General features: G+C 37.4%; 3 protein-coding genes and 3 long non-coding RNA genes across 9 annotated transcripts; 4 read left to right on the forward strand and 2 right to left on the reverse strand.

Moving 5' to 3' along the window:
- The first annotated feature begins 1,732 nt into the window (after positions 1–1,732).
- Positions 1,733–12,506, forward strand: LOC125250421. 2 transcript variants are annotated; one of them, XR_007180794.1, is made up of 5 exons: positions 1,733–1,810; positions 10,173–10,316; positions 10,428–10,531; positions 10,623–10,818; positions 12,372–12,506. It is a non-coding gene; the product is annotated as an uncharacterized LOC125250421 (long non-coding RNA). The 2 variants fall into 2 exon arrangements; XR_007180793.1 differs by lacking the exon at positions 1,733–1,810 and adding an exon at positions 1,821–2,295.
- Positions 11,839–26,130, reverse strand: LOC125250415 (cerebellin-1-like). Of its 3 annotated transcripts, XM_048162982.1 has the most exons (10): positions 25,843–26,130; positions 25,644–25,706; positions 25,235–25,297; positions 16,704–16,766; positions 13,581–13,643; positions 13,273–13,335; positions 12,830–12,892; positions 12,536–12,598; positions 12,317–12,448; positions 11,839–12,220 (listed from the first exon to the last, which is right to left on the reverse strand). In XM_048162982.1, the coding sequence occupies exons 1-10, from the start codon at positions 26,024–26,026 to the stop codon at positions 11,943–11,945; spliced, it is 1,035 nt and encodes a 344-aa protein (XP_048018939.1). In that variant the 5' UTR covers positions 26,027–26,130; the 3' UTR covers positions 11,839–11,942. The 3 variants fall into 3 exon arrangements, with proteins under 3 accessions (XP_048018939.1, XP_048018941.1, XP_048018940.1); XM_048162984.1 differs by lacking the exons at positions 16,704–16,766; positions 25,235–25,297; positions 25,644–25,706; positions 25,843–26,130 and adding an exon at positions 13,835–14,016; XM_048162983.1 differs by lacking the exons at positions 11,839–12,220; positions 12,317–12,448; positions 12,536–12,598; ... (2 more) ...; positions 13,581–13,643; positions 16,704–16,766 and adding exons at positions 23,814–24,319; positions 24,413–24,544; positions 24,630–24,692; positions 24,934–24,996 and having other exon boundaries at positions 25,843–26,119.
- Positions 14,110–16,950, forward strand: LOC125250422. The gene is made up of 2 exons (XR_007180795.1): positions 14,110–14,178; positions 16,236–16,950. It is a non-coding gene; the product is annotated as an uncharacterized LOC125250422 (long non-coding RNA).
- LOC125250416 (cerebellin-1-like) lies at positions 15,746–17,631 on the reverse strand. The gene is made up of 5 exons (XM_048162985.1): positions 17,345–17,631; positions 17,146–17,208; positions 16,400–16,462; positions 16,181–16,312; positions 15,746–16,085 (listed from the first exon to the last, which is right to left on the reverse strand). Exons 1-5 carry the CDS (start codon positions 17,526–17,528, stop codon positions 15,808–15,810), a joined length of 720 nt encoding a protein of 239 aa, XP_048018942.1. The 5' UTR covers positions 17,529–17,631; the 3' UTR covers positions 15,746–15,807.
- LOC125250419 (histone H3.v1-like) lies at positions 19,123–23,501 on the forward strand. The gene is made up of 3 exons (XM_048162987.1): positions 19,123–19,278; positions 19,582–19,715; positions 22,857–23,501. Exons 1-3 carry the CDS (start codon positions 19,251–19,253, stop codon positions 22,962–22,964), a joined length of 270 nt encoding a protein of 89 aa, XP_048018944.1. The 5' UTR covers positions 19,123–19,250; the 3' UTR covers positions 22,965–23,501.
- On the forward strand, positions 19,976–22,090 carry LOC125250420. Its single transcript, XR_007180792.1, has 4 exons — positions 19,976–20,265; positions 20,508–20,539; positions 20,786–20,867; positions 21,993–22,090. It is a non-coding gene; the product is annotated as an uncharacterized LOC125250420 (long non-coding RNA).

Consider the following 26,130-nt stretch of genomic DNA (forward strand, 5'->3'; position numbering starts at 1 on the left):
TTCACAGAAAATGTCATCATATATGAACAGGTTTAAGAACGGCATGTTTGGAAATGGATGAGTACATAGTGTATAGTGCGTCATTTGGGACGCAACTAATGGTTCACACTCTGAACCTCTGATTCGAAACAAAAGATTTGTAAAGCTTCGAAGCTTCATGAAGCAGTGTTTTGAAATCGCCCATCACTAGATATTGTTGAATAAAGTCGCTATTTTGTTTTTTTTGGTGCACAAAAAGTATTCTTGTCGCTTTATAACATTAAGGCTGAACCGCTGTAGTCACATGAACTGTTTTAAATATGTCTTTAGTAGCTTTCTGGGCATCTGAAAGTGTTAATTACCTTGCTGTCAATGCAGGCCTCACTGAGCCATCGGATTTCATCAAAAATATCTTAATTTATGTTCTGAAGATGAACGAAGGTCTTATGTTTGTGGAACGAGGGTGAGTAATAAATTACAGAATTTCATTTTTGGGTGAACTAACCCTTTAACACTAAATGACCGTCCACCTACAGCCTAAATTTAGACAAAAACACATCATTTTACCCTGGCATACACATAACACATGATCTACTTCTTTAATTCAAATCACGTAAATTGTTAGGCTGCATAAATTAGGTCACCCGGAACCGGGAACAATCATACATCATAAGAAGAATGGCGTCTACGCTAATATTAGTCTCTCTGTTTATCCAGAGGTTTTCTGCAGTCTGCCAGATCCAGGCTGTATTCAGTTGAGATGAAGGACCTGCATCTAGACATGACGAGGGATTGTGTTGATTTTTAAGTCTATTTTAGGAATTAAAGGAAAATAAACTGGAAAACAAACTATTTTGAAATGCAAATAACACTGATATGTCAGCGAAAATAGACTGCAAAAATATAAAAGCACATAAAATATTATTACAGTATTCTTTGTTTATTGAACGTCATCCGCTCAATTTAAGGGACCATGTGGTTTTTAGGAACCCTGTTTTTTTGTGTCTATTTTCAGAAAACAATAATAAACTATTTTGAAATGTAAATAACACCGAAATATCAGTGAAAATTACTGTAAAATTACAAAGGTATATAAAACACAATTACATTCTTATTGCGCGTGTCTTCATTTGAATGCATTAATGAATCAATTGAATAAAAAAATAAAATAATTCAAGCAAATATTAATATCACAAGGTAACTAGAGACTATACCAGCTCCAGCTCCAGCTTGGATCCAGCCTCTTATGAAGACTTCAGATGAAGGACTCCAGAACATCAAACATGGATGATTCTACAAAATGATCATGTTATCATTGCTTTTTACATGCACACTACTTTTGCTTAAAAGAATATGATAGTTGTAAGTACTACAATTTGTACTATCTTACAACTGTTCTTTCTGAAATCATCTCGTAAAAGACTATTGTGATTTTGTAACATAGAAACATGCATTTTCTGTAAAGCTGCTTTGAAATACAGTATGTATAGTGAACAGAGTTATACAAGTGAATGTGAATTAAATTGCATTGAAATGAAAGAACTCTTGCATTGTTGGTTACTGTACCATTTTGAAGTTATGAACCCAATCTCACTACAGTTTGAAGAGCCATCACAAATTTAAAATTTCACTGGTGTCTTATGTTATGATAACTTATGACACAACTTATTGAGTTTCTGATATTAAAGACATGGTGAAAAGGTGAGAGTTGCACCATTTAAAGATAATATAATTGCTAGAATTTATGTTTTTATGTTTTATTTCTCACAAATAGTCTCTCTCTCTGCAGATAAGTTGTGTGAGTTTCTGATATTAAAGACATGGTGAAAAGGTGAGTGTTGCACCATTTAAAGATAATATAATAGGCTACGTGCAGAAGCGTAGTGACGAACTTCCGTTGGCGCCAGAAGTCGGCATATCGGTTTCCGGTTTACTTGTGCAACGCTTAAAATGTCTGTTTTTACTTGATGTCTCCAGGATTTGCCTAAAATAAGCATCACGCTGCGTCCGAAATCGCATACTTCCCTCCTATATAGTATGCGAATAACAGTATGCGAGGCGAGTAGTATGTCCGAATTCATAGTATTCGAAAAACAGTAGGCGAGAAGTACCCGGATGACCTACTGCTTCCGCCCGAATTCTGTAGTAGGCATAAGATGCACGCTGTGCTATCCCGTGAGAGGCCACAGTAGAGGATTCTTCATATTCGAAAATGGCGGAAAGCGGCGATGCGGCTCTTTTCAAGTCCTCAAGTCCTTAAGTACCTCAGGGAAAAACGGTGTTTATTGTGGTTAAATTGCACTTGTTTAACATAATGTAAGTAAACGGCTGACTTATTGAAAGTTTAAACAATGCAAATCGATTAAAAGATTTGGAGAGTTGGCTGTAAAAAGATGTTTAATCATTATAACAGAGCACATCAAGCTAATGAACAGATCCGATCTACATCAGCTTGTTAACACTGTTTTAATTAAAGGGGACGTTTGTTGTTAAGCAGTTTAATGAGATTAGAAAACTTAACAGACAGCAACATTCAGGCGGCAGGTTGTAGCTCAGTTTGAATATACATAGGCCTATATATCAGGGCTGCCAACTTTTGAGTTCAGCTTAGAGTGAGATTTTGGGGGGCGTGGCTTTGGTTATGGGGGAGGGGCTTATGGAGGGCGTGGCTTGCTTTTGTACTGTTTTTTATGATAAAGTTATGTAAAATAACTGCTCAGTGCTGCAAAACAAACAACTCTGCTAATGCTAACTTAATTCTATATAAACTATTAGGGGTGTGACGAGACAGGTATCTCATAAGACGAGACTCAAGATTGAGTTCACGAGAAGAGACAAGATGGCGAAATACATGACTAGAAAAAAGTAGTCTGCAGGTGTGTTTGAAATGTTTTAACTAATCATCTTGTAATGAATGTCATTTCAGTTATACTTTCTCAGACTGAATTATCATATGCAGTAAAAGACAACAATACTCAAGCACTGTAAAAGGTTTTACCAAAAAAAATCAAGTGACTGGCTTCTCTTCTGTATGATTTCAGTCTCTTCAGACCTTACTGTACATGATTTATGAGCTTCTACAACTTTTGACCTCCTAACTGAACTCCTTTCCACAAACTGATCATAAAAACAGTATAAATAAAAATGCTAACACTTTACAATAAGATCTCATTTATTAACATTAATGTATTAACCAACATCAACTAACAATGAGCAATATCTTTGCTACAGTATTTATTAATCTTTGTTTATGTTAGTTAATAAAAATAGTCATTCATTGTTAGTTCATGATAGTTCACAGTGCATTAACTAATGTTAACAAATGAAACCTTATTGTTTGTGCTTAATAAGATTAAAGGTGCCCTAGAACTTTTTTTTAAAAGATGTAATATAAGTCTAAGGTGTCCCCTGAATGTGTCTGTGAAGTTTCAGCTCAAAATACCCCATAGATTTTTTTAATTCACTTTTTTTAACTGCCTATTTTGGGGCATAATTAGAAATGAGCCGATTCAGGGTGTGTGGCCCTTTAATTCTCGTGCTCCACGCCCCAAGAGCTCGCGCTTGCCTTAAACAACATAAAAAAAGTTCAAACAGCTAATATAACCCTCAAAATGGATCTTTACAAAGTGTTCGTCATGCAGCATGTCTAATCGCGTAAGTATAGTGTTTATTTTGATGTTTACATTTGATTCTGATTGAGTTTGAGGCTATGCTCCGTGGCTAACGGCTAATGCTACACTGTTGGAGAGATTTACAAAGAATGAAGTTGTGTTTATGAATTATACAGACTGCAAGTGTTTAAAAATGAAAATAACAACGACTCTTGTCTCCGTGAATACAGTAAGAAATGATGGTAACTTTAACCACATTTAACAGTACATTAGTAACATGCTAACGAAACATTTAGAAAGACAATTTACAAATATCACTAAAAATATCATGTTATCATGAATCATGTCAGTTATTATCGCTCCATCTGCCATTTTTTGCTGTTGTCCTTGCTTGCTTACCTAGTCTGATGATTCAGCTGTGCACAGGTCTAGATGTTAATACTGGCTGCCCTTGTCTAATGCCTTGAACATGGGCTGGCATATGCAAATATTGGGGGCGTACATATTAATGATCCTGACTGTTACGTAACAGTCGGTGTTATGTTGAGATTCGCCTGTTCTTCGGAGGTCTTTTAAACAAATGAGAATTATATAAGAAAGAGGAAACAATGGAGTTTGAGACTCACTGTATGTCTTTTCCATGTACTGAACTCTTGTTATTTAACAATGCCGAGGTAAATTCAATTTTTGAATCTAGGGCACTTTTAAGAGAAAACTGTTATTCATTTTTATGGTAACACTTTACAATAAGTGCAACAATAATCGCACTCTCTCAATATTCAAAGTGCAAATAAGACCAATTTTTCTTTGATACAGAGCTAAGAGATGGTTACAACTACACTGCCCAGCCTAAAATAGCTTTCATATTGAGGATATCTGTATTCATCAGGGAGCCGCTTTCAAATGCAGGGTATTGAAATCGCGTTTGAATGCGCGCTCGCGTTTACTTTCACTTTCGTGATCGCGCGTAACTCTGTAAATATGGAGCGGCGGCGACCGTTATCCAACTGAATTAAATGTTTTTTATTTAAATACAAAGCAAAATGATAGTGGTGGTATATTCTTTCCTAATCATCCTAACACTCTGTCATGGCAACATCACAGACTACTTTTCGCCTCGACGAGAAATCTTGTCACACCCCTATAAACCATATAACAGCATATTAGGCCTATTAGTTATTAGCCTAAACTGGACGGAGACACGGAGCGCCCTGTAACTCATTGACCTGCCTGCGTTCACAATTCACACGGTGCAGATGGGAGGGAGAACAGAAGACTACACAGTTTATAGGAATAAATTGTGTATTTCCCTCACAATTGTCAAAAAAAACTCACTGTACACTGTCTGTCTGGTCTCTCTGCGCGTTGCTTTGCGAGATCATGCGGCGCGATTTTTTTTCCTCACTTCTGCACGAGTCTGCGTGAGAATATGGGGGTGTGGCGTGAGAGTGTGAGAATTGGGTCAATTGCGTGAGTCTCACGCTGAATGCGTGAGAGTTGGCAGCTATGATATATATATATGTACAACAGTTCTGTCTGGTTCTCGAATCTGATTGGCTGATAGCCGTGCGATATTTCAGTGATAACAGCACTCCTACCTTGTATCACTGCGCTAGAAGTGATCGGCCGCCATGCGAATACTACTTGTTGTACCACGAACTGTTAATAGTTTTTTTAGACGAGAATGTAGTTGTTTAGACCTGAAATATGTGACTCATATTTAATAACAGCGCCTATTTTACAATTTGTTTTGACGTTTTCAGAAATGCGAGCTCCAGGGAGTCAGCGGCCGTTCAGTGCTGGTGTACCCGCCGAGAACAGCTTCAGCTGGGATTTGCCGCTGGCTCTTATAGTGGTTAAACATGAGACATAATTCAATTTTAGTACATAAAACGGGCAATCTTTGGTCTTCTTAATCTATTATTTGTTCCAGAGCAAGTCAAATTGTGCTATGTTAAATGTGATAATTAACTTACATCCTTTGGCATAGCATATTGGCTACAACTAAGTTAGACGGGACATATCAGACGAAGACTCTTCTCCGCTCTTCAAATACGTAAAACATTAAACTTTGTAGACATAGTGTTTTTTGAGTAAAGAAAACGCTTTACAATTTTTTTCAAACATCAGATCTTTAATTACCTTTGCATTGCATAGACGAGATGACCAAACTGACTTCATTCACGAGGTGAGGTGGATTTATGAGGTTTGACTGACAGTTTGAGGATCCAATGGAGTTATGAGGTTTTGGCACAAGCTCTTTAAAATCCTTTTCATTCGTTAAATATTTGTAAAACCCACATACAAGCGTAAAGGGTGGCCTATATCATTGTTTTTTGTTTTGTTTTTTTTAAATAAGAAAACAAAAATTAGGAAATAGAGAGATACGAGGTGTAGCATTTATTTATTTATTTTTATTTTTTTTATTTTTTTTGGCATTTGGTAATTATCCACGGCACACTTTACAACCGTCACGGGCACACTAGTGCTTTACATTTGACTGAACTGTACAATTGTGTTTTTTTTTTTTGTTCAATAAATATTATTTTATATAAATATGTCCATTAGTGCGTTATATGGATTGAGTGAAAATTACATTAATACGCCATTAGATGGCGGCAACACTTGACAGGTGAATGAGTCAGTGAGTCACAAGAGACTTTTAAATTGAAAGGAACTTTTGCAAAGGAAGTTCTTTTAGCGCTGTGGTGGCTGGAAGCCCAGAACGCATTGGAATGGGGTGATGCCGGTGGCAGGTTTCCGCAGAGAGTTTTGAGCGTACTCGGCACACATTAGGTAGCGGCTCCAGTCGGATTGGTTATGTTGACAATACGTGCGTAGGAATCTTGTGAGCTCTTAATTCATGCGCTCAGTCTGCCTATTGGATTCGGGGTGGTACCCAGAAGAGAGGTTGATGTTGACGTTCAGCTGTTTGAAAAAGGCTGTCCAGACCCGTGAAGTGAACTGCGGACCCCTGTCGGATACAATATCTTCCGGCAGACCGTAGAATCGGAAGACATGATTGCATAGGAGTTCTGCTGTCTCCAGTGCGGTGGGAAGTGGTAGCAACCGGCATGCCTTAGAAAAGAGATCAATGATGGTGAGTATGGTAGTGTGGCCCTGGGATTCGGGAAGATCCGTGACAAAATCTATGGCAATGTGCGACCAAGGTCGTTGAGGAATGGGGAGAGGTTGTAGCAGACCTGTGGGAGCTTGATGTGGAGTTTGGAGGTTTGACAGGCTGTGCAGTTGGTAATGAAGTTGGTAACATCCGTCAGCATGGTTTCCCACCAGAATGGATTCTGTAATAGGTGTAGAGTGGCGGTGATACCTGGGTGGCCGGAACTGGGGAGATCATGGACTTGGTGTAACAGTTTGTCCCGAAGGTGGATGGGAACAAAGGTGCTGTCAGGTGGACATGCTGGTGGAGGCGCCATTTGTTCATTCACCTGAGAGATCTCGGTCATGACATCCCATTGAACTGGAGCGAGTAATAGGGTTTCAGGGATTATATTCTCTGCATTTACATCGTGCCAATGCCCGTACTGGAGGCGTCCACCTCCACGATGAAAGGGAGCTCTGGATCTGTGTGACGGAGAATGGGCGCCGTAGTGAATCGTTCCTTTAGCTCTTGAAATGCCTGTACGGCCTCGGGTGACCAGGTGAGTCGTGTGGACTGGCGCTTTGTCACAGAGGTTAGGGGAGCCCATTCTAATAAACCGCCTGTAGAAGTTGGCGAACCCCAGAAACCACTGTAATTCTTTCAAAGTGCGCGGTTGTGGCCACTCCAGTACCACCTTTACCTTGCGATCATCCATTGCCACTTCCTCCTGATTGATAACATAGCCCAGAAATGCAGTTGAAGTGCGTGTTGGAGTATACGAGGATATCGTCTATGTAAACGATGACCCAGCGGTTAAGCATGTCTCGGAAGACGTCGTTGATGAAGGATTGAAAGACTGATGGACTGTTGGATAGCCCAAAGGGCATAACGAGAGTCTCATAGTGACCGGTGGCAGTGGAAAAGGCTGTTTTGCACTCATCTCCCTCCCTGATGCGGATTAAATTGTATGCACAGCGGAGGTCCAGCTTGGTGAAATATTTGGCTTGTCGTAGTTGTTCAAGGGCTGCAGGAACCAGTGGTAAAGGATATTGGAATTTCACAGTGATATCGTTCAGGCCACGGTAATCGATGCAAGGCTGTAGACTGCCGTCCTTTTTCTTAACAAAGAAGAAGCCTGAGGATGCTGGTGATGTAGAAGGCCGAATAAATCCCTTAGCCAATTCCCCCCCGATGTACGACTTCATGGCTGCGGACTGAGGTTGCGACAGAGGGAATATTCTGCCCTTAGGCGGCGTTGTACCGGGTAGTAGTTCAATGGCACAGTCACTGGGGCGATGAGGAGGCAGCTCTGTTGACTTGTCTTTGCTGAATGCAATCGCTAGATCAGAGTATTCAGCTGGAATGGCAGATTCGATGTCGGGCTCGGTGTTGCAGTCAGGGATGGTTTGGATGGGCAAGGGAGTGACAGATCTCAGGCAGCGATGATGACAGGTGAAGTCCCACTGAATGATCTGACCCTCCTTCTAGGAGATGTGAGGATTGTTGGTTCTGAGCCACGGCAAGCCAAGGATGACTGTATTGTTAGGTGAGTGGATGACGTAAAACCGAATCTGTTTGTGATGTAGGGCTCCCACTTGAAGGCGAGCTCGGTGGTGATGTTTGCCACTTTTCCTCCTCTGATGGGCTTCCCATCTAGCGCCTCCACTGTTAGCGGAGAATGGCAGTTGGTTAAAGTGATCTTGTGGTCGTGAATGAATGTATCTGACATGAAATTTCCTGCCGTGCCAGAGTCCAGGAGTGCATGGGTAGATATTATCTGATCGTCGACAGTTATTTGAATGGGAATTTTTAGACAGTTGGATGCATAGTCAGAATGCTGGGCTACACTCACCGCTTTGGGATTGGGAGTACTGGGTCGGATGGGGCAGTTCATCTTAATATGGCCGGCCTGTCCGCAGTAGAGACACAGATGTAGCTGGCGTCTTCTCTCACGTTCTTCTGGAAGAAGTGGGGTATATCCGAGTTGCATGGGTTCTGAGGTTGCGTTGAGTATGGTGGATAAGTGGCTGGGACGCCGAGATCAAAGGAGATTATCAATGTGGATGGCGAGTTCGATGAATTCATTTAACGATCTTCCCTCTTCACGGCAGGCCAGTTCAGCCTGGAGTTCCCGAGATAAGCCCTTGCGAAATATAATTTCAAGGTATCTTCGACCCAGTTTGTTTGAGCAGCTAGTGTGCGAAAGTTTAAAGCAAATTCAGCTGCAGTCGATTTACCTTGGCTCAGTGAGAGAAGTTGATCACCAGCGCTCTTGCCACCCTCGGGATGTTCAAACACCTCCTTGAAGCTTTGTAAAAAAGCAGCGAATGTAGGGAACACAGAGCTATCCTCTCTCCATACCGCCGTGGCCCAGTCCAATGCTTTGCCGGTGAGCAGAGAGCATACAAACGATATCCGATTGGATTTGTTGGAGTACAGTGAGGGCTGTTGATTCACAAATAGGGAGCATTGAAGAAGAAAGCCCTTACATTTAGCTGGATTGCCGTCGAACTTCTCTGGCAGAGCAAGGCATGGATTTACTGCAGGAGATGCGGGGGGCACGTGACTGGCAGGTGTAGCGGGCGGCGGCATGGCTTCAGGAGGATTGAACCGCAAACTTTGCAAGGTCTTTACCAGCTCCTCAGTGAGGGATGTTAGGCGGGTCAGTTGGTGCTGATGCACCGTGAGCTGGCTGGCCTGTGCTGATAGCTTGGTGGAGATCTGCATGGAAGGAAGCAAGGAAACAGGGTCTTACAACAGGCAGAGATCAGGGCAGGCGGCAGGCAGAACACAGTCCAGGAAACAGGCAAGGATCAGGGCAGGCGGCGGAGATTCACAAGATGGTAAACAGTCCAAACAGTAACAGATAAACAGTCCACTGGAAAACGCTCAGAAATGATCACCTCGGCAAATCAAGACTTCGCGGTGTATGAGTGTGTGTGTCTTAAATAGTGTGAGTGTGATGCAGTGCAGGTGCATGTGCAATCAGTCCTAGGAATGAGGGCCTATGGGTAGTGTAATCCGAATGGAAGATGCTCAGAATTCCGGTGACGGCTCCCTCCGGCGGCCAGGAGGAGGAGCCGCGGGAACCGTATTTGTGACAGTGAACATGACAGTTTTTTTCCTCATAGAATTCTAAATCCAACGGCCAACTTGTTCGTTGGCGTTTGTCAGTGCGGTGTGAATTGGCCTTTATACCAACTTGAAGCACAGCAGTGCTCCGTAGATCCACCCTCAGTTCTTTGAAACTTAGATGAGTCACGCACATTATTTCTCTTTTTACGTACAACAGCAGCACTCAATCTTGCTTGTTTACTACAGCGGATGAAGACAGGAAGGAAACCAGTATGCCGACTTTTGGCGCCAGCGGAAATCAGTCACTACGCTTATGCACGTAGCCTATTGCTGGAACTTATGTTTTTATGTTTTGTTTCTCACAAAATGTTACATATCTCTTTTCTTGTCTATATGAATAACAGGAAGAGTACTTTGATTCCTGTGGACCAAATCATTGTTAATAGCCACAGCACCACTTTCAGTGATACTGTTGAGTAGGTGTCTTACAACTACCTTAACATCTTGTACCCAGTAGGCCAAAGAGCAACGCTGGAGTTCTTGCAGTGGTACGAAACCAGCAGTTAATTTCATACATCAAAACAGTTATGAAACTCTCTCTCTACATTATCTATCTACATTAATCCAGACACATTTGAAAATTTTGTTTTAATTTTAAGATGTTCTTAGACCAGATTATCGTTCCAGTATTTTCCAAAAGTTTCTCTTTCACACTGAGATGTCGGAAGACTCTTAAATCATCTTCCTGCGCATGCTGTTAAACGTAAGAAATGATAATGTTAATTTATTACTGTTAATTTATAAAAAGTTCTATAGTAGAGTCTGTTTCATTACTTATGTTGTTTGTTTGGCAGATCCCTTTTCAAGATAAACCCCAAGGGATCAAAAGCTAAGAAGAGCACTTCATGAAAGCAGATGACGGTCGGTCCACAGCATGTGTGTCAAACTCCGCTCCTGGGGGACCATTGTCCTGCAAAGTGCTCTAACCTGCTCCAGAACACCTGCCTGGAAGTTTCTAGCAATCCTGAAGACATTGATTAGCTGGTTCAGGTGTGTTTAATTAGTTTCTGCAGCATTTAACCTTATAGGGAATTTAACTTTATAGGGAATTTTGTTTTTACACAAGTAAATGTTCTTCATTAAACATAAAAAAGCTAAAGAAAATACAGAAGATTTTATGTAAAATGGTTATAAACTGTATTTTATTATAAATTAAATTTTAAAAATCCTGTAAAAAATGGCAATTTTCTGGCAGCAGAAATATACTGTAAAATAACAGAAAATAAATGTCTCAAAAATATGGTTATTTTACGATATTTTTCTGGCGCCCCTGCTGCCAGAAAATTACCGTTTTTTTACGGAATTTTTTTTACAGTGTTGGCAAATATTAGATCATGTGAAAATGCTGTTTTTAGGATAAGTAGTGAGAATTGTTAAGTTAGTTTTTTTATTATTATTATTTGTATTCATATTAACAATAAAATAAAATTAATTTGATTTGAAGTATGATTAATATTTTATCATTTAACTGCACACTATGAGCTTTAAAAGGTCTAATTTTGACTGTTTATCATTGACTTTCTGATTCTTTGCTGGTGTCTGACCACCTGGAGGTAAGAATGCAAGTGAATCATAATTTGGTGACATGTTTGGTTTATTTTCAGACTTAAAGGGATAGTTCACCCAAACATGAAAATGTGATGTTTATCTGCTTACCCCCAGGGCATCCAAGATGTAGGTGACTTTATTTCTTCAGTAGAACACAAATGATGATTTTTAGCTCCAACTGTTGCCGTCTGTCAGTCGTATAACGAGTGTCAATGGTAACACAATTTATAAGAGTCAAAAAACATGCACAGACAAATCCAAATTAAACCCTGCGGCTCGTGACGACACATTGATGTCCTAAGACACGAAACGATCAGTTTGTGCGAGAAACCGAACAGTATTTATATCATTTTTTACCTTTAAAACATCACTATGTCCAACTGAAGAAGTATGAAGTATGAAGAAGTCTAGACTTAAACATATCGTAACTAAGAAGCATAAACAATGATCTCCCTTTTGTTGTCCCTATTTGCTCTTATTTACTCAGATACAGTTCACATATACAGGAACAGTTGTGTTTTGCATTACATTTAGCACTGGATACAAGTTATAAAAGATTCAGACATTCACAAGGGGAAAATCAGAAAGCCACTGAAACTAGTGTAACTTGCAGGATCATCATAAACCCAGGTGTTCCTCCAAAGTTGTGTATAAATCTGATCACCGATCTCCAGTGTGAGAACGACACCATTGCTGGCGTTACCATTGCTAGCAGGCTTCCAGTCATGTACAGAGCACTGGGTTTGACTATTTTTCAAGAGACTGATCGCCATTGTGGTTCCACCATGACAATGACCGTAAAATCTGAAGTAATAGACTCCTTTTACTGGTGCTGTGAAAATACCTGTAATGCACAGAAAATGTCATCATATATGAACAGGTTTAAGAACGGCATGCCGTTACTGTATTCCTGTAATGGTATTCTCTTTACAGTACTTACCGGTATTTGAGTCATAGGCATTTCCAACATTACTAAAGACTTTTTTGTATTCCAGAGTTTTGGAATCACTAAAGGGTCCAGTTTGACCTGTTCCAGAAGCCAGAAGTCCAGCTGAGAAAGCAACCTTTTTGCCTGGAAATAAGCGAATCGACTGAAGTAAAATGTGTCATTTAAAACATTTAAATGTCTATAGGAACAAAATGTTTTTTTTTTACTTGCCTTCATTCTCTTTTTGGAGAGATTCAAGCTTATTTTGTGAATCTTGTACTAGGGTTTTCAAAGCTGTTCAGAAAACACATTAATATGATAATGTCAGAATGTATGAATTGTAAATGTCATGTTCAATACAAGCTGCAACAATTTCCACATGGTGACATTCAATTGACTTATTCCATTATTCAGTTATGAATGGCAAAAGCTGTTCTTCAATTAATGTTGTGTAAGTTTGTGTAATAAAATGTGTATTTTAAATCTCTGAAATGTCTATGGGAACAAAATGTGCCTTATACTTGCCTTCACTCTCTTTTTGGACAGTTTCAAGCTTGTTTTGTGAATCTCGTACTTCGGTTTTCAAAGCTGTACAGAATACACATTAATATGATAAAGTTAGAATGTTGCTAAACAATGAGCTTCAAAAGAAGTATACGTTGTAATTTCTTTAAAATACTTTATAAACTGTAAAGTTTCCCCATAATGTCATGTTCAAAATAAGCTGCAATAATTTCCACATTAGGTGACAATAAATCTTGTGGAAGTAACTGCCATTGTCTCACTTCTCAGTTGTTTTTCAGACACTCAGTTGACTGTTATTATTCCATAATCAAAGTTTTGAATGGTAAGGTTTTTTTTTTTTTTTTTTTAATTATTTTAATGTTGCGTAAGTTTGTGTAATAAAATAAAATGTGTATTTTAAATCTCTGAAATGTCTATGGGAACAAAATGTGCTTTTTACTTGCCTTCATTCTCTTTTTGGAGAGATTCAAGCTTAGATTGTGAATCTTGTACTAAGGTTTTCAAAGCTGTTCAGAAAACACATTAATATGATAATGTTAGACCGTATGAATTGTAAAGTTTCCCCATAATGTCATGTTCAATACAAGCTGCAACAATTTCCACATTAGGTGACATTCAATTGACTTATTCCACTATTCAGTTATGAATGGCAAAAGCTGTTCTTCAATTAATGTTGTGTAAGTTTGTGTAATAAAATGTGTATTTTAAATCTCTGAAATGTCTACGGGAAATAAATGTGCCTTATACTTGCCTTCACTCTCTTTTTGGACAGTTTCAAGCTTGTTTTGTGAATCTCGTACTTCGGTTTTCAAAGCTGTACAGAATACACATTAATATAAAATATAATAATGATGATCATCATTAAATATTATAATGATGATCATCATTAATATGATGATGTTACATTGTTGATAAACAATGAATTTAAAAACGTGTAAGTTGTAATTTCTTTAAAAGAGTTCATACATTTTCCACAATGACATGTACAATACAAATCCACCTTACCTTCATTCGCACTCAATACTTTGGTCAGTGTTTCTTCTAGTTTTTGTATCCTTTCATCCATGTGTTTTAGCTTCTCGGGCTCAGTAGTAATGTCCACGGTTATTGACAATAAATCCTGAGCAACTGAGCGCTCTGCACAGACCGGCAGAACGGCCATTTTCTTGATTTTCATTTGTAACCGGGTGACGTATGGGTTTGGTACTACAACTCCCATAAGTCTTTGTGGCAATTATAAGAATTGCGTCGTTACGTAGTTGGCGCGCTATAAATAGACGCACGGAAGTTTCGAGCGTCCTCGTTTCATTCATTCATTGACTCTGGAAACAAGTGTGAGCGTGCATCAGGTAATTTGTTCTTAATAGTTATTTTAATTAGTAATGGCGAAATGAAGCTTTGCGAAGCACCGAGGCTTTCCCCTCAAGTGTATCGTAAAAAGGTTCATTACTCGAAGTTTTTCAACACGGTGCACACTAACGACATATTGTGGTCAAAAGGTGGAAAAAACTACTTTTGCGTCTCAGGGTATGCACGTGACGTCACAGTTGACCGTTATGACCGCGGTTACGCTCACTGAGTGGCAAAAGAGCGGCAGCATTGGTTTTCAGCATGAATGCCGCGAAAAACACACCCAAAACGAGAAAGAGCTTTGTGATTGACTATACAAATAGCTTTGACACAAAATCTGAGGTATATTTTTAAAGACTGCAGAAAGCTACAGAAAAAAGCAAATGTATCGCTGCAGTTCACAGAAACATTAATTTGCAGTTATCATTTTGTGTCAGATTGTTGGATTTTGAGGTAAAATCATACCGTATATACTGTATTGTTATATATTGTGTTGACAACTCATCAATTAAATATTTACCATCTTAAATTCTGCATAATTGGGTGTTTTTAAATAAACACTGACCAAAATTATACAAGTTTTAGGGCTGGACAGTATGACGATATATATAACATTGATATAAGTGATTACTCGGATTTAAACCTACCTATATTGTAGTTATATACAATATTCACAGGCAGATTTGCTTTATGTATTTTCCCGGCGTCGAAATCAGGCACACATAAACGTCAGGAAACACGACTCCTGGATATCCATGGATTAGGTTTATTTGACAAGTTGTAAGGAACACATTCAATTCCAACCTTTAGTGTAATCGTTTGTTTTACTCGTGTTTTCGCAGTTTTCCCTATTAAATCCAGTCATGCAGCATGTTCTTTTGCCACTCAGTCCAGCTCAGGGAGTGCGTTCCGGTGGGAAAGTGACATCGATGCATGAGATGTTCAAGATGGCTGAGCTTGATTGGTTTCCGGGTCATAGGATGGAGGACGGAGGAGCGAGGAAACGAGGAGGGATATTGAGAAGCACCCATAGAGCCTCAAGATAGTTTCTTAATCTGCATGTGGTCTGGGAGGCGCACATGGTCATTTACTTTGTGTTTATTGCATATTGTGTATTGTGGTGTTTTGTGTCACTCTGCATGTAATGTGTTATTACTGGTCATTGGATTGTTGTATTTCTGTTGCGTCATTCAATTGCATACCAGTGGACATTATCACAAGAAACTTGAGAAATGCATATTTGAAAATAATGTTTTTTTATTTCTTGTAGTTTTCAGGGTGTCTGCAGAGAGAGAGAGAGAGAGAGAGAGAGAGAGAGAGAGAGAGAGCGCAAATAAAATAACAAAAGACATCTGTATGAAGCGTGGCCATTTTTTCGTCGGACCCATGCAGCTATACCCTGTTTCGGAATAATTCTATGGGAAAATTTCAATTAAATTAAATGTTTTGTTTTTTTGTTTTTCAGTTTCACACTCATGACACTCATGCAGGCTTTTTAAAACAAAGTTAACCTTGGCGAATATTTGATCATGTGAAAATGCTGTCAGTGATTTTTAGGATAAGTAGTGAGAATTTTAGTTTTTTATTATTTTTCATATTCACAAGGGGAAAATCATACATTCATACATTCACAAGGGGAAAATCAGAAAGCCACTGAAACTAGTGTAACTTGCAGGATCATCATAAACCCAGGTGTTCCTCCACAGTACTGTATTAATCTTGTCACCGATCTCCAGTGTGAGAACGACACCATTGCTGGCGTTACCATTGCTAGCAGGCTTCCAGGCATGAACGGAGCACTGGCTTTGACCATTCTTCAAGAGACTGATCGCCATTGTGGTTCCATCATGACAATGACCGTAAAATCTGAAGTAATAGACTCCTTTTACTGGTGCTGTGAAAATACCTGTAATGCACAGAAAATGTCATCATATATGAACAGGTTTAAGAACTGCATGCCGTTACTGTATTCCTGTAATGTTATTCTCTTTATGTACTTACCGGTATTTGAGTCATAGGCATTTCCAACATTACTAAAGACTTTTTTGTATTCCAGAGTTTTGGTATCACCAATGGGCCCAATTTTTCCTGTTCCAGAAGCCAGAAGTCCAGCTGAGAAAGCAACCTTTTTGCCTGGAAATGAGTGAATCGAATTATGTAAAATTAAAAACATTTAAAACATTTAAATGTTTATGGGAACAAAATGTGCTTTTTACTTGCCTTCATTCTCTTTTTGGAGAGATTCAAGCTTATTTTGTGAATCTTGTACTAGGGTTTTCAAAGCTGTTCAGAAAACACATTAATATGATAATGTTAGAATGTATGAATTGTAAAGTTTCCCCATAATGTCATGTTCAATACAAGCTGCAACAATTTCCACATTAGGTGACACTCAATTGATTTATTCCATTATTCAGTTATGAATGGCAAAAGCTGTTCTTCAGTTATTTTAATGTTTGTGTAATAAAATGTGTATTTTAAATCTCTGAAATGTCTACGGGAACAAAATGTGCCTTATACTTGCCTTCACTCTCTTTTTGGACAGCTTCAAGCTTAGATTGTGAATCTCGTACTTCGGTTTTCAAAGCTGTACAGAAAACACATTAATATAATAAAGTTAGAATGTTGCTAAACAATGAGCTTCAAAAGAAATATAAGTTGTAATTTCTTTAAAATACTTTATAAACTGTAAAGTTTCCCCATAATGTCATGTTCAAAATAAGCTGCAATAATTTCCACATTAGATGACAATAAATCTTGTGGAAGTAACTGCCATTGTCTCACTTCTCAGATGTTTTTCAGACACTCAGTTGACTGTTATTATTCCATAATCAAAGTTTTGAATGGTAAAGTTTTTTATTTTTTGTTTTTTTTATTTTAATGTTGCGTAAGTTTGTGTAATAAAATAAAATGTGTATTTTAAATCTCTGAAATGTCTATGGGAACTAAATGTGCTTTTTACTTGCCTTCACTCTCTTTTTGGACAGTTTCAAGCTTATTTTGTGAATCTCGTACTTCGGTTTTCAAAGCTGTACAGAATACACATTAATATGATAATGTTACAACGTTGATAAACACTGAATTTAAAAACGTGTAAGTTTGAAATTTCTTTAAAAGAGTTCATAAATTTTCCACAATGACATGTTCAATACAAATCCACCTTACCTTCATTCTCACTCAATACTTTGGTCAGTGTTTCTTCTAGTTTTTGTATCCTTCCATCCATGTGCTTTAGCTTCTCCAGCTCAGCAATAATGTCCACACTTGGTGACAATAAATCTTGAGCAATTGAGCTTCCAGCACAGAGCAGCAGAACCAGCAGCAGAACAGCCATTGTCTTGATTTTCATTTATTTTCAGACACTCAAAATATTCCTGTGATTATTCCACAATTCACCTTTGAATGGCAAAAGCTGTTCTTCAATACTTGTGAAAGTTTGTAAATGTTTGTACTTTAGACTGTTGTTGGAAGGGTTTTGTTTATTGTAGTAGTCACTAGGATGAGTCAATATAGAATTGAGTACACGGACAGTAAATTTTTAGCATGCGTGTGTGTGTGTTGTCTGGTTCAGGCAAGGGTGTAGATTTGGTTTCAACATTGGGGGGGTTGAACGTTGGTATGCTGTCTGTTATTTTATTTTTTTATTAAAAAATAATAATAATCTGTTTTGTGTGTAATGTTTATTGGATTATTTATTTCTTATCTATCTATCTATCTATCTATCTATCTATCTATCTATCTATCTATCATAACTTTATGAAATTTATGTATAATCATTCATCAAATTCTAACATAACTGTGATTCTAAAGAAATTATGTTAAATATTGAAACCGCCAGTAGGCGGCAGCGATTCGCTTTTTTTTATTGTCAGTCACTTAAATCGTTCATTCAGCAAATTCGTTTAAAAGTCAGATTAATTTAGGAAGAAAACAAACACCGATGTGAATACTTTTGTCATTGATAAATAGACACTATTAAAAAATGAACTAACAAAACAGACGGCTGTTTTGGTAACTGGTTACAGTTACACTGATAGTTATGGCTGAATTGCAATGGATTAGCTAGCTAAAATATATGTGGAGTGTACTTAGCTATTACAATATTCTCATACCTCCTTCTCAGTGCTTTATTCTTTTTAACGTCCCTCTTTGACCAGCAGTTTAATATAGTCGGCTGGGCAGCGGTTCTCTTCATTTTTTGAGCTACCCGTACTCTCTCATTCAAACAATAGAGCGCCACTCGCGTTGTTTTGGTGAAAGTGCGCGCATTGGATGGACGTTACCAATCGGTTCAATGGAGGGGGAGTATATTTTTCTCTAATTTATTATGACAAACTCATATTTGAATAGAAACGAAATTATTGCTACAAAATAAATTAATTCTACATATTTTTCATCTGATCTAATGTGATTTTTATGTTTAAATATTGGGGGGGTTGTAACTGAAGCATTTGAATATTGAGGGGGTTACCTCCCCCCCATCCCCCCCACAAACTACGCCCCTGGGTTCAGGTATACTTAAAGATGGTTATCTAGGCAAGGCAAGGCAAGGCAATTTTATTTGTATAGCACATTTCATACACAATGGTAATTCAAAGTGCTTTACTTAAAGAAGAAGAATAAAAATAGAACATAAGGAATAGAAATAACAGTAAAAACAGAGAATTTTGCTATCTGGATGGATGAGCAAGGAAGTCTTAGGGAGTTTTTTTTGTTGTTGTTATTGTTGTCCGTCAGAGTGGATCTAAACGGATCTATCCATCAGAGCAGATCTAAATGGATCTTCCTCACACGACAGGACCGCTACCTGTTAAGGCACTTCAAACTGATGAATAAAGTTTCAATCTCCCCTTTTGCCAAGACACCTCAAACTGCGCCACACAGCCCTAATCCCCCATCCGGAGATATCCTATCTATGCAACGCAGTTCAAATTTCCCCTTTGGAATACCCCTTTCATGCATTCAGGGTTTTTCTTTTCTTTCAGTAAAAGCAGATGACCTCCAAACTATTAAGAGAGAGCTTTCTCAAATCAAACACAAGGTTGACTATCTGCTGGAGAGTCTGGACGGGATGGAGAAAGACCACAGCAAGAAATCCGGTAACATTCTTCATTTTTTCCCCCTGAGTTTTTACAGCATACATGCCCTTAAAATGGGTCCATATACAATAATCAATAATCCATAGTTTTTGTCGAAAATAATACATTTTAAAATACCATTAAATCAAACATTTTTATTTGTCTTTAACTATATGTTAGTGATTAGAATGATTTAATAATATTGTCATGTCATATTATAAGAATATCTGTCTATCTGGATATATGGATGGATATATATATATATATATATATTTATTGTGAACTGTTAATATCTATTGTATATGCATGTTTCTTTTTCTTCAGAGGCGAAGAGTGTGAAGGCAGAAGTGAGTGAGGCTTCCTCCCTGCAGCATTCCAGCAAGAAAGACAGAGAGAGAGAAGAGCAAGAGATAAACGATTCTGAGGAGGAGAGAGATCTGTTGGAAGAAGAGGAGGAGGTATGTGAAACTGAATCTGTTTGCAGAATTATGGAGGTTAAGATGAAGTGTCATTGGTGCTGTCCTAGTTATTAAAGTACACTGTAAAACTTTACTGTAAATTTACAGGTAATTTCTAACAGTATTATACTGTATTTTCATAAAACAGTGACAATCTGTATATTTTACAGAATGTCTGTAAATATACAGTAGTTTTCTGTTTTCAGCCCGTTTCACTGGTAATACAGTATAATACCGTAGAAGCATTGCATTATGGATTGTTGTTTTTTTACCGTGCTCATTTCAAATTTCTAGGCCAGGCATACATTTTAGCTTCTCTCCCAACGCTTTTAGTGTTTCACGTCGACTCTTCAGGGTTTAATGTTATCATTAAACGATATTTGAGTGAATATAGTGTGCAGTTTTGAGCTTTTGAAGCGTCAGTTTGCCTGAGACGCGGGATGGCTGGACAGCGCTGCTGAGAAGACGGAGATGTTATTTTCTGCCTGATTAATCAAAACGTTTGCCTGTGTCGAGAAGACGGATAAACAATTGTTCGGCTGAGAATACGGTAAGTCAGTCTTTTATGGAGCTTTTCATGGAGCTTTTCGTTCGCGTTTCTACTTTGTCATGAATGAATTGATCTCGAAATGTTAAACTTCTCATGAGCAAACGATTAACGTTACTCTGTTCTCAGCGCTTCATGCAGTAACACTGATGTTTCATGTTATAGACAGACTTAGCATATGTTATTCTTAAAAGCTGATTTTTAAACTTTTGTTCATTTATTTATTTATTTTTCTCTCGTTTCAGGCTCAATCATCCGATGTAGCTCCATTGTTTACGTAAGTGTTGTGCTTATTTTCAAGTGTATCAGGTTTATGACAAAGAATTCAGTGAATAAACGATTATATTTTGTCAATTATTTTAAGCAATATTTTAAGATGCATCTTTTCTGAAGTGTAACAGGAGACATTACTGAGATCATATGCTTAGCTGTGAGTCCTTGTGTTCACAAAAATGCTATGGTGAATGAATGCACAATATTCACTTCTCTCTCTTTCTCTCTCTCTTTGCTTTTCTGCTTTTAGGCTCTTTGACATATACCTTAAACATGGCTCAAGAACCAGGAAGTGGGGAAAATGACCTTCTGTGAAATATGGTTTTGTTAACGTAAGTATTGCACCTAATTTCACATGTGATGTAATCAGGTTTATGGCAAATAATGGACTACTTGCACTGAGGCTTGTAACACACGTTTTGAAATAATACAACTTGCCTATTTCTGCTTAGTGATCGATGCTGCAGTGTGTGTGAGACCTGATGAATAAGTTCAGAACAAACCTTCATTTATTTTTATTAAATATTTTAATCCCTATTTTTCATTGACAATCATTTCACTGTGTGTAATTGTTAGTATTCAAATTCTTAATATTCAAAGTATATTTGTCAGTCCGCTGTCAGTGCGTTACTGTTTAAAGGGTTAGTTCACCAAAAAATGAAAATTCTGTCATTAATTACTCACCCTCATGTTGTTCCACACCTGTAAGACCTTCGCTCATCTTCAGAACACAAATTAAGATATTTTTTATGCGAGAGCTTTCTGTCACATGTCGCAGAGACACATGGATTACTTTAACAATGTGTTTCCTACCATTCTTCACCTTGAATGTGTAAGTTGTGCTGCTGCCTATGGAGGAACAGAAAGCTCTCAGATTTCATCAAAAAATATCTCCGTTTGTGTTCCAAAGATGAACAAAGGTCTTACGGGTGTGGAACAAAACAAGGGCAAGAAATTAACAACAGAAATTAAATTTTTGGGTAAACTAACCCTTAAAGATGAATTTAAATATTTAACATTGCTAAATGTCTCGAGGCAGGTACAACTTATTTATTATACTATTTTAAAAGACTGGAATAAGAGCACCAACACACACAAGCTAAATTCAACAGGTATAAAATATGAGAAAAACAGTTAATGAGAAGACGAGCACTGGACTGCAGCAGGTTGGTGCTGTATGGAGGGGAGCTGAATGCTTTTACCAGAAACTCCCGAGATGTAGCACGACATACAACGCGGAAGCAGTTGTGCATGAATAAACAATTTCATTGAATACAATTATAAGCATTATTTTTTAGTTGCATCTTTTCTGAAGTGTTAATTGGACATTTTAACTTACTGCAATCAAATACTTAGGCTGTTAGTCCTCACAAAAATGCTATGGTGCATATATTCACAATATTCATTACTGTTTTCTCTCTCTCCTTTTTTTTTCTCTTTCTTTTCTGCTTTTTTAGGTACTTTGACATCAACCATGAACACGGCTCAAGAAACAAGAAGGGAAAGTGACTTCCAAGACTGGCAACACTGTACAAAAAAGGAAAGCAAAACTTGTAGGCCTACTTTTTGTTTTTACTCCACATTTGAAAAAATGTTAAATGTAAATAAGATTGCTGTATTGTTCATTGATAACTGCTGAGTGCATTTAAAATGTTGACCTTTCAACATTGCAATTTTCTGCTTTTTTCCATAAAAAAAATAAAAGTTTTAAAACTCAGAGTGTTGTTTTCCATTTCCTTTGCCGTAACATAACAAAAGTATATTTTTTAATTATTTAATGACAAATATAAGTGTAGTATGAAAAGCTGTATAAATGCAGTTAATAGCTGTAGATAAACAGTATAATGCTGTAAAAGTACATAATATTACAGCAGGATACTGTATTTGCTAATTACAGCACTATACTGTAAATGTTGTTTACAGAAGTAGTACTGTAAAAATACAGTAAGTGGCTGGCAACCCAGCTGCCAGTATTTTACTGTAAATTTACAGCGAAAAGTTTTACAGTGTATGTTTTCAAAAATGAACTGCTTCAAAATCTGCATTTTCGCTATGGGTGTCTGTAATTTACATTGTAGAACATCAGCGTCAAATTATGGTCGAGTTATGTTTACCACGGGCTTTGTTTTACACATAAATCAAAAACCCTCATTATTAAACCCCATAGCAAAATCTCGAAGGAACAAGCAGAGAATTAGACTTCTGTGTTCTGACGTCATTAGTGTGAGGACATGATTTGAGTAAAGATATCTAATGTTGTGAATGTTGTTTGGGTCTCTAAGATCTGTTTCCAACTATAGTGAGTTTATTTTCCCTCTCAGGTTAAAAGCCAGGGAGGAGAGAATGAAGAAGAGGAAGAAGAGGAGGAAGAGGGAGAGCATGTGGAAGGGGAAGATGATGGTGACAGCGTTAATGGCGACGACTCATAAGCTGTTTTAAACACCAAGGATACCAGACACACACTCAAAATTCAGCCCTTTCAGTTCTTTTGAAAGGATGAAGCCAGTCTTTAAAGGATTTGTCTATTATGATGTAAATGCCTGCACTCTTATAATAACTGACACTACAATTACATCAGGTTCACTGATGTCAGTTTATTCTTAATGTAAGCATGACAACTTTTCAGGCTTTTGAAGTGTCCGAAACTATTACATTCTCCAGTTATTCTTCATCACTCTGACAAGAACCAGAGAGGTTTTTATTTTTCAGAATATGAAGAATATGTCCATTATGCATTCTCAGAGTAAAACTGGCCTGTTCCCTGTTTCCCTGTGTCTCTTACGGGAATTTTCTTTCTGTGAACAAAGGTAAAATTTGTATTTTTAAAGGGAGAAACTTGAACGGCTCCTCTACAGAGAGACAACAAGCTTCCATGAAACATCTATGTTTGTATTTACTTGTCTTTTTTATATTGCCCTGTTTCAGAATAATTCTACAGGAAAATTTCAATAAAATATTAAATTAAATGACTTGTTTTTGTTTGACACTCATGCAGGCTTTTTAAAACAAAGTTAACCTTTGCAAATATAAGATCAAGTGAAAACGCTGTTTTTAGGATAAGTAGTGAGAATTGCCTTTTAAGTTAGTTGTTTTTATTATTATTTTTCATTCATATTAACAATAAAATGAATTTGATGTGAATTATGATTAATATTTGATCATTTAACTACACACTATGAGATGAGCTTTAAAGGTCTAATTTCGACTGTTTATCATTGACTTTCTGATTCTTTGCTGGTGTCTGACCACCTGGAGGTAAGAATGCAAATGAATCATAATTTGGTGACACGTTTGGTTTATTTTCAGACTTTAAGAAAGAAGTATGAAGAAGTCCACACTTAAACATATCGTAACTAAGAAGCATAAACAATGATCTCCCTTTCATTGTCCCTATTTGCTCTTATTTACTCACATACAGTTCACTTACACCGGGACAATTAAGTTCCATAAAATTGTGTTTTGCATCACATCCAGCACTGGATATGAGTTACAAATGATTTAGGAGTTTACAAGGGGAAAATCAGAAAGCCACTGAAACTAGTGTAACTTGCAGGATCATCATAAACCCAGGTGTTCCTCCACAGTTGTGTATTAATCTTATCACCGATCTCCAGTGTGAGAACGACACCATTGCTGGCGTTACTGCTGCTAGCTGGGCGCGCAGAATGAACGGAGCACTGGCTTTGACCATTCTTCAAGAGAGTGATCGCCATTGTGGTTCCACCATGACCATGACCGTAAAATCTGAAGTAATAGACTCCTTTTACTGGTGCTGTGAAAATACCTGTAATGCACAGAAAATGTCATATATGAACAGGTTTAAGAACGGCATGCCGTTACTGTATTCCTGTAATGTTATTCTCTTTACAGTACTTACCGGTATTTGAGTCGTAGGCATTTCCAACATTACTAAAGACTTTTTTGTATTCCAGAGTTTTGTCATAACTAAAGGGCCCAATTTTTCCTGTTCCAGAAGCCAGAAGTCCAGCTGAGAAAGCAACCTTTTTGCCTGGAAATAAGCAAATCGATTGATGTAAAATGTGTCACTTAAAACATTTAAACATCTATGGGAACAAAATGTGCTTTTTACTTGCCTTCATTCTCTTTTTGGAGAGATTCAAGCTTATTTTGTGAATCTTGTACTAAAGTTTTCAAAGCTGTTCAGAATAAACATTAATATGATAATGTTAGAATGTATGAATTGTAAAGTTTCCCCATAATGTCATGTTCAATACAAGCTGCAACAATTTCCACATTAGGTGACACTCAATTGACTTATTCCACTATTCAGTTATGAATGGCAAAAGCTGTTCTTCAGTTATTTTAATGTTTGTGTAATAAAATGTGTATTTTAAATCTCTGAAATGTCTATGGGAACAAAATGTGCTTTTTACTTGCCTTCACTCTCTTTTTGGAGAGATTCAAGCTTGGATTGTGAATCTTGTACAAAGGTTTTCAAAGCTGTTCAGAAAACACATTAATATGAAATGTTAGAATGTATGAATTGTAAAGTTTCCCCATAATGTCATGTTCAATACAAGCTGCAACAATTTCCACATGGTGACATTCAATTGATTTATTCCACTATTCAGTTATGAATGGCAAAAGCTGTTCTTCAGTTATTTTAATGTTTGTGTAATAAAATGTGTATTTTAAATCTCTGAAATGTCTATGGGAACAAAATGTGCCTTATACTTGCCTTCACTCTCTTTTTGGACAGTTTCAAGCTTGTTTTGTGAATCTCGTACTTCGGTTTTCAAAGCTGTACAGAAAACACATTAATATAATAAAGTTAGAATGTTGCTAAACAATGAGCTTCAAAAGAAGTATACGTTGTAATTTCTTTAAAATACTTTATAAACTGTAAAGTTTCCCCATAATGTCATGTTCAAAATAAGCTGCAATAATTTCCACATTAGGTGACAATAAATCTTGTGGAAGTAACTGCCATTGTCTCACTTCTCAGATGTTTTTCAGACACTCAGTTGACTGTTATTATTCCATAATCAAAGTTTTGAATGGTAAAAGCTGTTCTTTAATTATTTTAATGTTGCGTAAGTTTGTGTAATAAAATAAAATGTGCATTTTTAAATCTGTCTCATACTTGCCTTCACTCTCTTTTTGGACAGTTTCAAGCTTGTTTTGTGAATCTCGTACTTCGGTTTTCAAAGCTGTACAGAATACACATTAATATGATAATGTTACAACGTTGATAAACACTGAATTTAAAAACGTGTAAGTTTGAAATTTCTTTAAAAGAGTTCATAAATTTTCCACAATGACATGTTCAATACAAATCCACCTTACCTTCATTCTCACTCAATACTTTGGTCAGTGTTTCTTCTAGTTTTTGTATCCTTCCATCCATGTGCTTTAGCTTCTCCAGCTCAGCAATAATGTCCACACTTGGTGACAATAAATCTTGAGCAATTGAGCTTCCAGCACAGAGCAGCAGAACCAGCAGCAGAACAGCCATTGTCTTGATTTTCATTTATTTTCAGACACTCAAAATATTCCTGTGATTATTCCACAATTCACCTTTGAATGGCAAAAGCTGTTCTTCAATACTTGCGAAAGTTTGTAAACATTTGTACT

This window comes from Megalobrama amblycephala, linkage group LG17 (assembly GCF_018812025.1).
Source record: "Megalobrama amblycephala isolate DHTTF-2021 linkage group LG17, ASM1881202v1, whole genome shotgun sequence".
In the NCBI taxonomy this organism is placed as follows: domain Eukaryota; kingdom Metazoa; phylum Chordata; class Actinopteri; order Cypriniformes; family Xenocyprididae; genus Megalobrama; species Megalobrama amblycephala.